Source organism: Megalops cyprinoides, chromosome 20 (genome assembly GCF_013368585.1).
Source record: "Megalops cyprinoides isolate fMegCyp1 chromosome 20, fMegCyp1.pri, whole genome shotgun sequence".
In the NCBI taxonomy this organism is placed as follows: domain Eukaryota; kingdom Metazoa; phylum Chordata; class Actinopteri; order Elopiformes; family Megalopidae; genus Megalops; species Megalops cyprinoides.
In genome coordinates, this window is record NC_050602.1 from 22050001 (window position 1) to 22062642 (window position 12642).

The following is a 12642-nucleotide window of genomic DNA, read 5'->3' on the forward strand; positions in this document are numbered from 1 at the left end:
GCTAATCTTGATTTGAGCCTGATTCTCCGAACGCGTACATCCTCCTGCTTTAGAATGCCATTTTCAGTGGCTACCGAGCAGATGAGTCATGATACCGGTGAATCGATATGGCTGGAAAAAAAAAACACATTTACTTAAAACATCAGCATCAGGCGAACGTGCCCAAGGCTCATTGCTGCTGTCTGCATTGCTGTGCTAGTTATGGAAGCGGTCTTTAACCACACCCACTCATGAATATTCATAAGGAGCACTTCACCACTTGTGCTTCAACAATGGCAGCGACTGCTCTCAAAGAGAAGTACACAGAGCTAAATATCTGGTCAGTAAATAGAATATCTGTAGTGCCACATCCTGGCTCTGACCAGCTGTCATTATACTGACTCTGTGGAAATGTAAGTAACTGGCAGCAGCTATCACAGAGATATATGAATCGAACAGAGGGGGTGCTTATGTTTGTACTCAAAAAGCAACATAAGGCACAATTCACACCTCGACAAGACCTTCCGTATTTAAAGACAGGCACACGTATTGTTATTGAAAACAGCCTTGATTGTAGGCGTCCTCACCTCCACGAGGCCTATGCTGAATCTCTTCCGACACAAACACCCCCCCCAGGCAGTAAAATTAGGGAGTAAGAGCCAGAGAGCAGGGGGCAGAGTGGAGAGGAAGATGCTCGCAGTCAGAGCGCAAACCCAGCTGACTGCAGCAGGATGACTCACGCGGTCGTCAGGGCCACTTAGACACACCCCAGCCTCTAAATCTGTGATTAGAAACACTCTGGAGTGAGCGGTGGAAAAGATTGTATTCCAGAAAACGGTTTGAAACGGGAATTTTGCGTGTGCGTGTGTGTGTGTGTGTGCACACGTGTGTATGTGAGTGAGTGTGTATGTGGTGTGTGTGTGTATGTGAGTGAGTGACAGAGTGTGTGTATGTGGTGTGTGTGTGTGTGTATGTGAGTGTGTGAGAGTGAGTGAGTGACTGTGTGTGTGTGTGTATGTGGTGTGTGTGTGTGTGCACATGTGTGTATGTGAGTGAGTGTGTATGTGGTGTGTGTGTGTATGTGGTGTGTGTGTGTGTATACGTGTGTATGTGAGTGAGTGTGTATGTGGTGTGTGTGTGTGTATACGTGTGTTGTGGGTGCACTGTAAGGTGGTGCTGTGAGGCTGCAATAACTAAGATATTTAAACTCTGCGAGTTTGCAAAGCACAGACTGGAGGAGGGGTCCAGAGCAGGAACATCGCATTGGGGACGGGGCCGCCTTAAGTCAAAGACCGTAATTATCACCAACACATTTATTAGGCTTCTAACACGTATTCTAAAGTCCTCTACCTGTGCAGCTTCGCCTCTACAGAAGAACATGTTTAGAGCATTTACGTACACCGCCTGTATTTGAAAAGGACATGATTCTCTCAGCACCAATTCGGCTAGGCATCTGAGGCAACAGGCAAAAGATTAACAGCATAAAACCCATTTCCTTCTTCTCTCCACTGTATATGATCCGCAATGTCAAGGCTTGTTTTCTGAGCACCGTTTATATGTAGAAGAATGAAACAATGCTATTTCTGAAAGAGCAGCTCGGTGCTCCCATGTGGAGGTGACATTATAATACTATTAAGTCCCAGCATGGGGCTATAAACAAATAGCTCTGCAGCTAACAATAGAGGGGGTAAAAAAACCCTGAAAGGTTAGCATTCATATTTTTTTCAAAATAGCAATCAATAGATCACCTCCCTGTCCGACTGAGGAAACAGTTGGGTAGAAATTACACAGCCATTCATCTTTATTTATTAATTTTTTTTTTTTTAACGCCTCCCCTGAAATGATAAAAACAAACAAACAAACAAAAAAAAAAAAGCCGGGGGAATTAAATTTCCTCAGAAGACAAAGCGGTTTCCAGTGGATGCGCTTGTGTGACTCATTTGCCCCACGCAAGGCACAGACGCAAACACGCCGGCCGCTTAGGGGGACCCCTCCCGAAAAAAGAAAAAAAAAAAGCATTATCTGACAACAGTTGTTGTCCTGTGAGTCCGTGGGCGTTAGAAGGCACTGCTTCAGACCAGCAAAACAGATTGGAAAATGACAAACTCTTCACTGCGCAACAAACCGCACATCTACGCCATGAACACACCGCTTGGCGCCTTTCAGAGATCGGCATCCTACACACAGGAAGACTGCGCGGCCCAAACGCATCCGCTCCCTCCCACTGGGTGACACTGACAGCTCAGATCTGCCCGCCGTTCGCTTACATCAGCGGCAGTCGGGAGAGGGGAGGGCCGGCCCTCAGCTAAGAACACCTCTCGGAAGCAATAGGTAATAATTCCTCCACATTATACGCCATATCAAATTATAAACCAATACAAGCCTGCCAGGTGGAGGTAAGACAGGTCTGTGGGGATGAGATGTAAGTGAGACATGTATGAGACATGAGCTGTTGTCTTGAAATTCTCCATCGACGTTGTTTCACGTGAGCACACAGCCCATTGCACAAAGGTACTACGACTTCAATGCTGATGGAGAGCAATGAGAGGGTCAGTTTCATAAAATACAAAAGTTACATGAATGACTAAACTAAACCCTTTCCATTCAACCTTGGTCCTGGAGGGACCTGCACAGTCTGCAGGTTTTCATTCCAGACAGGAACTTGACCACCTGATTCAGCAAATCATGGTCTTGATTTTTTCCCCCTGCACCTTCCTGCCACAGTTCTATGAGTGTGAGTATTTAAAGAGTGCTAGAAAACCAGCTGGACTAAAATCCTTCTGGACTGCCCTGAGCAAAAGCTGTAAGAGATTGTTTCTTACCGTCTGGTGCTTCATTAGCAACGTATCACAGGGTAGGCACTATGGAAAGACCTACCTTTTCAAAGTTAACCACTGTTTTGTAAAGTTATAAGATATGCAGGATATGCATAAGAAAAGGTTGTAATATTACAGTAAATAAGACAATACTATCAATGCTATTGAGATCATCAAGCATGTGAATCGAATTTGTGTTTGGAATGCATTTAAATCTTTTTTTGGATTCCTGGACTAAAACCTATGCTGTATGGCACATCACCTAGCAGCCGGGAATTTTATAATGATCATTACATTTTACACCATTCCATTCACTCACTCACACACATACACACACGGACACTCACTCTCTCTCACACACATGTGCGAGCGCACACACACACACACACAGACCTCATTCTCCACCTTTGGAAAATGGAACTGGATGTAATAGCATTTGGAATCTTTGACTGCTTCCTTCTTCCCTAAAGAAAATCAATTAGTTTATTCTGTCATTTTTATTTCCAATTGTGGTTGTTTTGCGCCTACTAATGATCACTACAAATCAGTTACTGGATAAAAAAAAAAAAAACAGTGATGCTATTTAAAGCCAAAAAAGGATACAACACAAATGACTGAACACTCCAGCGTAGTTATGACATCATTAATAAACAGTATTACTGCTGTTCTGGAACACAGTCTCCACAATGAAAAGGAACACCACATCACATCATTTTACCTGTAAACACGGCAGGTGTTTATTTTGCGTCTCAATTCTGCCATTCGGTTGCCAGATCAATCGGTGTGGTGCACATCTGTGCATGCATGTGAAAGGTAAACCAGACGCTTACAGAAAGGACTCATTTTGAAAATGAAATTTGCAGTGCATGTTCGAAAGGCTGCCTCCCAGCGCAAAGGGGCTCTAATCTGATCTCGTGATTTCAGAGCGTTTCAGAGGTTTCCCAGAAATGATCTACAGGTAGACTCTCCCACCTCCCGAAGGCTCTTCTTTGGTCAGTATCTCCAGTGCTGAAATGGATCACCTGCCAGCACAAGCACTGCTCTGTCTCTTACTTCCTTCTTCCAAGAAAATGCACCTCTTTAACAACACGGAAGCTTGTCCTGCTCACGAATTTCCTTTCCATTCAGATCTCATTTAAAGTCTTCAGTTCAGCGACTCTTACGTAACTGCAACCTCTCATAAGCCTTTCACCTCAACTTACTCCACATTTTCTCAGCGCTGGCTGCCTCTTTAATTATAGCTTTTTTTGATTTTGATTTGTTTCATTCAAATGCAACATCATTCTACAAATTGGTCTAGTATTGTGTATCTTACTGATATACATGAACCTTTGAGCCAGAGTAGCTGTGTGTCATAGGAGCTCTCACCTGTAACTGACTGTGTAAAACTGTAGAGCTGCTCATAGAGCTCTCACTCGAACACACCAACGACGGAAGTGCCCGAGTGGCGAAGGACGGCGTGCCATCTTACCACAATACACTGTATAAGCAACTACCCAGGACAGTACATTGAAGTTCCGACTGAAAACACTTAAACCTAATGCCGTCCTCTCAGAGGATCTGCCAGCTCGAATCTTATCTGCAATGGGCAGGGAGTGACACAGACGTAAGAAAGGTGTTAGTTCAAACTCTCTGATTTGTAATGGACACAATGCAATTTCCTGAGGAAAGAAGCGCCACCCAGGCGCTGAGGTGCTAGGCGCCAGGCTGCTCTTACTGGGCTGCCTTACCCCTGGCCTGCTGTCAGGGATAAACTACACACACTGGGTCAGCACATTGCTGAAGGAAGCCACCTTCCCAGTGCCAGTATCCAGAGATTCATTAATAAAGGCTAGGGACTGTTTTCCTGTAGATCTGTCATCAAACGTATTTATCGCCCTTTCTCCATTGGAACTGGAAACGGTTGACCCATCTTCACTGCCACCCATCACTACCCATCTCTTTATTTCCGGTTTCCTCATGCCGTTAGAGTGGCGTGTTGATACAAAAGCAATGGTTACTAAACCAAACTAAATATTGCTTCACTTCATCAATAAGGTACGTCTCGACTGCATCTGAAAGCACTTCCGCACCACTGTTCTTTCAAAAGAATGCACCTTGCTTTATTATTAAGACTACTACTCATAACAAACTCAAGCAACCGCATTTCCTTCTTTTCAAAACGCAGCAAATAACACACGTTCTCTGTGACTGTGCACGAGGGTACTCCTGTGGCCTTCCTCCTTCTCTCCCTCTCTCTGCCTCTCTCCTCCTTTTTTTCCTCTCCTCATCTTTAGCATGCAGAGCTCTCTCTCGCTTTCTCTGTCTTCCCAGCTTTGACCCTCACTGCTGACCTGAAAACACAGCGGACGGAGAAAAGCAAAACCACATAAGGGGATGAAACTTAGACAATACAGAAAGTTAGCTGTGCTGTAAATAGCATCTGAAAGGAACTAAGTGGCAGACTGTGACTGGCTTTCATTGAGCTCCACGTGGACAGTCTGAGTGAAACTTTGGTCATAAGAAGAGTGGCACTGTAGCATAATGGTAAGAAGCAGGCCTCGCTGCTAACTCGATTCCCTTCTGGGACACTGCTGCCGTACCCACGGGCAAGGCACTTAACCCAGAATTGCCTCAGTAAATATCCAGCTGTATAAACGGATAATATGTAAAAACGGTGACCCATGCAAGTTTTAGGATTTAGTGTCTGCTAAATACCAGTAATGTAATGTAATGAAAAAAATTAAGAAGGCTGTTCTGGAGGAGAATCCTACAGGACTGGCTAACAATCTCCCTGCCTCCTGTCTCCGGTCACAAAAGCTGGTCTGCCACAGCAGTTTCCCTCTACTGTCAGAAACTGGGCAATTCAATCACAAGATCCAGATCAACAGACAGTGACATGGTTCCAGGGTTAACAGCTAAAACTATTAGCAATTTTGCTGGCAGTTTTACTTTACTGGCAGTATTACTACTTTTTAAATATTAAATTTAAATGCAGATGGGTACTCAACATTACTAAACAACAGTTATTATTAATCGGTCAAAAGAGATAAAGTAATCGAGCAACTAACTTCGCTCACCTGAGAGACCTGTACCAAATTTGCTAACAGGGGAGACGAGAATACGCCGGATAAACAAGTGAATTTCGACTTTTAATTAGCGCCCACAACTCCGACAGCATTTTTTTTTTTTTGCTAAGAGATTAAATGCAGAAGGGATGTCAAAGATCAGCATGCAGTTAGCAGCGCAGTCAAAGCTAATTAAGCGAGAGCTCAGCTGCTATGCAAAATCAGCACAGAGAGGCAGGTCTCCTGGACCAGGGTGGAGACACACAGGTCCTCTGCACCTTCACTGTCCTGCCATTTAGGCCTAAAAAAGCCAGCGCACCAACGCATCTCCTGAGAAGGCAGACATGGCCTTGACGATAAGAACGGAGAAGAAAGAAAGAAAAGATTTCTCCTCCCTGTAGTCTTACCCCAGGTTACAGCTTCTCGTGTTTCACTGAAACACACCGTTATTACAAACGGTGTGTCTAGACAGGAGTCAGCACAAATGGTGCCTTATATAACACGGCTTGGGTGCCTTTTCTGTATGTAACTCCTCAGGCTTTTAGCTCTCTTTTTAAAAGCTTTTCCTTTTGCCTGGTAGGAACTGCACACAAAAGCTTTATTTCCTCTTCTTGACTGCAGATGAAGGATCAGTAGACCAAATACGGTTGAATGTATGTCACCACATTAAAGGGGAAGCACACTTTTCTTGTATAAAGATGATTACGTAAGGCTGTTGTTCCTCTACAGCCGATCAGAACTAACACGGAATGCAGCACCTGAGTGATGACTCAAGTCAAAGGCACTGTGCTGTGTTCTGCTGAACAAACAACACCATATCTTCTCTGAACAACACCCAGACGCATCGCCGGTGGCAGGAGAAGCAGCTGCATTCAACAGACAGTCTGTTGAAGTGCATGATGGGAGGTGAAGGCTTGTGGCTCATGTTTAATACCCTCCGGACTTCATCTCCCATCAGCCCCTTAGCAAACCATTTCCTGTCACCCTGCAAGGATTCAGGCTGCATCCACCCATGCCTGCATCTGTTGTCTTTTTTAAGCTTTTATCCTGCACTTAAGTCCTACGTGTAGATGATATCATATTCTTACCTGGCACTGTGAAGCCCTTAGTGTGGATGATAGCCTGTTCTTACCTGGCACTGTGAAGCCCTTAGTGTGGATGATAGCCTGTTCTTACCTGGCACTGTGAAGCCCTTAGTGTGGATGACAGCCTGTTCTTACCTGGCACTGTGAAGCCCTTAGTGTGGATGATAGCCTGTTCTTACCTGGCACTGTGAAGCCCTTAGTGTGGATGATAGCCTGTTTTTACCTGGCACTGTGAAGCCCTTAGTGTGGATGATAGCCTGTTCTTACCTGGCACTGTGAAGTCCTGAGTGTAGATGATTTCGTCCTCTCCGTCGAAAAGCTCGTCGTCGTCGTCCTCCTCGGTGTAGCCGTGCAGGTCCTCCAGGTAAGGCACCACCGTCATGCTGCGCCAGGGGTCCCTGGTGTCGGCGCTGGGTGGGATGGGGACTGGGGGCTCAGACGGGGGGTGTTTCTTGCGCACCCAACTGGACAGGAGCAAAACATAAATAAATAAATAAATAAAACAGACATCAACCAAGGCTGCCGTCATCAAGTGGTATTAGCAATTTATTGAACATGGTTCAAAAGATCCTGGCACAGAACATTTCAGTTAACAGTCTGTTTGACCTGGATAGATACACACTCCACTTTATTACACAAATAACCTGCAGTAGCACTTTTTGTGACAGGAACTAGCAGATCTCGAACCTGCTCCTGGGAGATAACATGTTCTCAGTCATGAGAAGGTTCGTCGAGGTTTCACTGCACTCAAGACACTCATTTGATTCTTTAAAAAAAAAGTCGAGCATTTTTATGAAGTGAGTCTGTTGAGATAACAGACTTGACTTCATCCGAATTAGAGTCACTACAAACTGCTTTACTCCTAACTGGTAGTACAACATTAATGCAGGGTCTCAGATGAGGAAGGAAAAAAAAAAACAATCGTCCCACAGTAGTTTTGGACAGAGGGTTGAATCTCCAACGCCTGCGGTCACTGCATTCTCCTGGTCCATTAAGTGTGCTCCTGTATGGTAGTGCCCCCCACCTTTGCCCAGCATCCCCCCCGCCTCCCCCCCGCCTCCCCCCCCCCCCCCCCCCCAGAGATGAGGGCGGAGGTGGCCGATGCACCTGGAGCACCCACGTTTCACCCCGAGTTTCTCCAACAAGCTGCGACGACAGCAGATCATCTCACATAACTCATGCATAATTAAACAGGCCCTCAGAAGCTCGCCCTGAGCCGTGTCACTTCGAGAACGTGGAGATTCCTGTGGCGTTTGGCCGTATTCATCTCCCTTACCCGGCCTCACCAGCCCGCCGGGCCCCGTGGGCCCATCTCTCGCGTGGCATGAATAATTCAAGGTGATTTAAACCCTGGCCCGTAATGCACTGTTCACACAATTCTGACAGAGCAGTACACTGGTTTGGTGATGGAAAAACATTCATGCAGCGGAACGCATAGTTTCACCGGTCCGAGCATGCTCAGAGTTGCAGGGGTACGTGCCACCTCTGAAGGTGAAACAGGTTACAGCATCAAGCTGTTGCTGTTCGTCCTTTTTTCCCTTTAAATAGAAACGCATGATTTATTTGCTTATTAGGACGCTTTATCTGCAGAACATTCACTGGCTATGCTTTTTAACATAGCATACATTTACAGAACGTATATGTACAAAAATATTAACTGAAGCAAATCAGCTTAAGTGCCTGCCTGAAGGGTACAAGAGCACTGTGGCAGCCAGGATTTGAACCTGCTGGTTACATGCAAGATTCCCTAACCACTCAGAGACACGGCCATCCCTGCACGTACACTCACTGATACACGGTTTGCCAAGTGCAGGGTCACAATCCAGGGTCACATGAGGCCGGTCCCTGGGATGTGATAGGTTAATCCAGCACCCAGTACCCAGGGGGTATGCTCAGTGAGGTCATGATGACCAGTGTGCAGTGGGGCTGGGAGGTCAGCTGCACCTCTTTCTGACTGTGTGCACATGAGCTGGCTGCTCCTGTTTAATAAGGCTGACCTCACTCATACACAGGTACTAGGGCTGAAAGACATTAAATAAGCAATGGCAAATAGTTTACTCCTACATTTATCCTGGAAAAAGTGTGCCTTAAAAAAATATCTCTGCTTCTACCCTAGATAACAAATTCAAAACTGATTAATTTAATTTGCAAGGGGTCAGGACGGACTTCTGGCACCCGATTGGCTATGCTACCGGCTGCTTTTGAAGTTAAACATGGCATCTTCTGAGAGCAAGTGTGAAAACGCAGAGAGAAAGCCACACAAATGCCCCTACACCCTATGGTCTCCCAATCTGTGCAGGAACGCCCCTAAATTCCCGACAGCTCAGACTCAGAGAGAGAGAGGGAGAATCTGGCAGGTTTAATCTCGAGTCAGCTGAGCTTTAAGGAAAAAAATGTGCTCTTGATCCAAACAAAGGCTGATCACACACCACTCTTTCATGCAAGCTTCCAGAGGTGCAAGTTACTCCAGATATTACGATTTGAGAATTGACCTAGCTCACACCAGCTAACTTTCTGATTTGTACAAATTTATTCAAATGAATAACTGGAAATTATGGGCAATGAAAGTAAAGGGTTAAAGGCTTGAAGTACCTGTCCTACACCGGACTTGACCAAAGGGGGTCCGAGACCCACTCAGGTGAACAAGTCACTGACCGAAAGACCTCTCCATGCTCTTCCACACACAAAAACGCCTATGATAACAGTCCAAAAACACACAGGATTCCTTCAAGTATCACCGTCTCAGTGCAGACATTTCTGCCCTCCCTCATTCTTAATGAGTCATAGATGAACTAGGGTGACCAATGGTTACAGTTACAGTAGATGGTATGTCTGTGTGTGTGTGTGTGTGTGTAATAGAGACTGTACTTTATTCTCGTTTTCCACAGCCTCTACGGGGCTGAAAAGAGAGACTATTTGTAGCTGCTGAGCTGTCCATGGTGAGAGAATGACAGAACTGTGACTCCCCCCCCATCCTTCCCCGCCTGATTGGTCAGCTGCTGGGGCATCGTCACACCAGCGCGGCGGACGTGCTTCAGTCTTCCGTTACCACGGTAACGGCAGCTTGCATTTTTCACCAGAAAGCATTTCACCGCCGCTTGTGTAGACCAGAGTGCTGAAAGGCTGCAAAAAGTTTTCACGGAAAAGCTAAGGGGGAGGGTAATCAAAAAAAAAAAAAAGAGACAGAAGTATTTTGAGCGTTTTTCTCCCAGTGCAACACGCTGACGTCTTCGGAACATCCCGCCTGCCTGCGGCCTCAGTCTGTCACTTCTGTCCCCTGCATACTTCAAATATCCGTGTCTCTCACCGGAAAAAAAACACTGAAGACAGACAGCATTTAACTTCCTGAGGAAAATACATTTGCCTACAATCTAATAAGACATGCTCTAATTTCCCTGAGAAATGCCACTCGTTTGACTGAAAGCCTGTTTTAAAGAAATGATAATAAAAGTTTGTAACCGCTGCTAAGGAGACAATTTTTCCTCTTATTCGTCTGGGGTTCAGTAGACAGTCTTTCCTCACCGCTCCACATTATTGTATTTTAGGACCAGATCAAATACAGAGGAGTCCGACCTCACAGTATTTGAAATGTTAATGCTGCTGTCAAGCTGGGAGAATTATTTCACTTTGAAAGTTACATATGTGCGCTCGTTCATACTGAAAAGACAGATTGGCCACTTCTCAGTTTGATTTGCATTAAGAAAAGCAGCAGAAACTAAACTCTACAGTGGAAAGAAACTGAAAATATTTTTTTTTGCTTGTTACTGACGGTAACGCATCCTGTACTTATCCATTAACCCAGTTCTTGGTACAAGAATTTTCAGCGCTTGAAGACACCACTACCTGGAAACCGTTGTCCTGATTTTAGTGCACCACGAAGAACTGGCTTCCACAGAGGAAGCTTATACATAACACTGACTTTCAGTCAGCAGTCAGTCTTACCCAGAGACACCTGTATACAATGAGACAGAACAACAGCAGTGCAAAAGAGTAGTATGATCAAAATAAGTTCACAAATCATTCAAAGGAGTATTACTGCATAACTCATTGACAGTTTCAGATCTGGAAGAATTAAGAGGGTACAGCTTTAACCCCCTGCTGCCAGCACGTCTTGATTCCAGCGTGTGGAAGGCTGTCTTTGACCCCTGTGTTGGGTTCAGGTGTTCCTGCAAGAATCTGCCGCTCCCACCGAGTTGAAACAGACACTGCAGTTCATTCCATTCCACAGACGTTCTGCCATGGCCTCTGCCTCACCTACTGTGAGGGAGCGATCGGCAGCTCCCTGTGAGGCGAGGGGGAGGTGCACACAGGTAAACCTCCCACTAACCTGCCTGCTTGTAGTAAAACCAGAAACAGCTCAAACCGCTCTGCAATGGGAGTGGCGTTTCCAGCCTTGCAACATTTAATGTAGAAATGGACATTTTGTTAAGTTTGTTTGATCTGCTCTCTCTGAATCCGCAAGCACAGCAGATCTCTCCACTGGATGGCTGTTTTTGCAGGGGGCTGGAGCAGCAAGAAAGTACTTAAATGGCACCGCACCACTCAAGCCATAATGTGATCACAGCAGCTGAAGACCATGGGCAATATAGATGAGCTCTCCCCACAACCTCTAGATGCTCACAAGACCGCTCCCTGAAATTTCCCAAGATGCCCTGAGTAAGCACTGATCCGATACAAAAAAGCCTGTACAACGGCCATAATTCAAACTGTCCGCTGTATCAAAACACTCAAAGCCTAGAGGTGCATGCTGTGCCTTCTACCACAACTGGAGGGCAGACTCTCACCATTCGGGAGACCCCCCCCCCCCTCCCCGACTGTCACATGATTCTAGAACACTGAGGTTAGAACGACCTTTCAGACACCTCTGAGACATGCACCTTCATGAGTCACACAGGCCGACATGCACTTTACACCTCTCTGGGCGTACAAGGCCAAGTACCAATAAAAAACAACACTAAAAAAAAGGAGATATCATAAAAGCTTAATGTTACGCCGTAGGGCATTGACCGAGCTGGAGGTGAGAAAAGGGCTCGCTGAGTGCTTCTGTGTGGCTGCCATCCTTCCATTACCAAAACCACCATTTTGCTTTCCCCCCCCGTTTTCACAATCACTGGAATTCATGAAATCAAGCCGTCAAACCAGTGTGCAATCAGGTCACAGGACACACTGCATCTCACACACAGACACACACACAGACACACACAGACACACACACAGACACACACAGACACACACACAGACACACACAGACACACACACAGACACACACACAGACACACACAGACACACACACAGACACACACAGACACACACACAGACACACACACAGACACACACAGAGACGCAGACAGACACACACAGACACACACAGACACACACAGACACACACAGAGACACACAGAGACACACAGACACACACAGAGACGCAGACAGACACACACACAGACACACACACAGAGACGCAGACACACACAGACACACACAGAGACGCAGACAGAGACGCAGACAGACAGACAGGCAGACAGACAGACAGCATGCTTTGCATTTTTGTGTACCAGACCATGCATCAACTTTCTTTATCTTCCTGCTCCTTCCACACTGACCCAAAATGAAAAGTACAGCCCCTGACTCTTGGGTGCTTCAAATGGGTGTAATATATGTATTTTTCTGTCAACTCCATTTTAACATGAAACAAATTGTTTTGCACCATCACAG

At 45.8% G+C, this 12642-nt stretch overlaps 1 protein-coding gene across 2 annotated transcripts in view; it reads right to left on the reverse strand.

Annotated features, from left to right (window-relative positions):
• Positions 1-12642, reverse strand: part of LOC118795264 (serine/threonine-protein kinase STK11-like) — a 32526-nt gene that overhangs the window by 3854 nt on the left and 16030 nt on the right. For both annotated transcript variants that reach the window (XM_036553632.1, XM_036553631.1), the window contains exon 9: positions 7195-7391. In XM_036553632.1, the coding sequence (XP_036409525.1) occupies positions 7195-7391 (197 nt within the window). The remainder of the gene's footprint in view (positions 1-7194; positions 7392-12642) is intronic.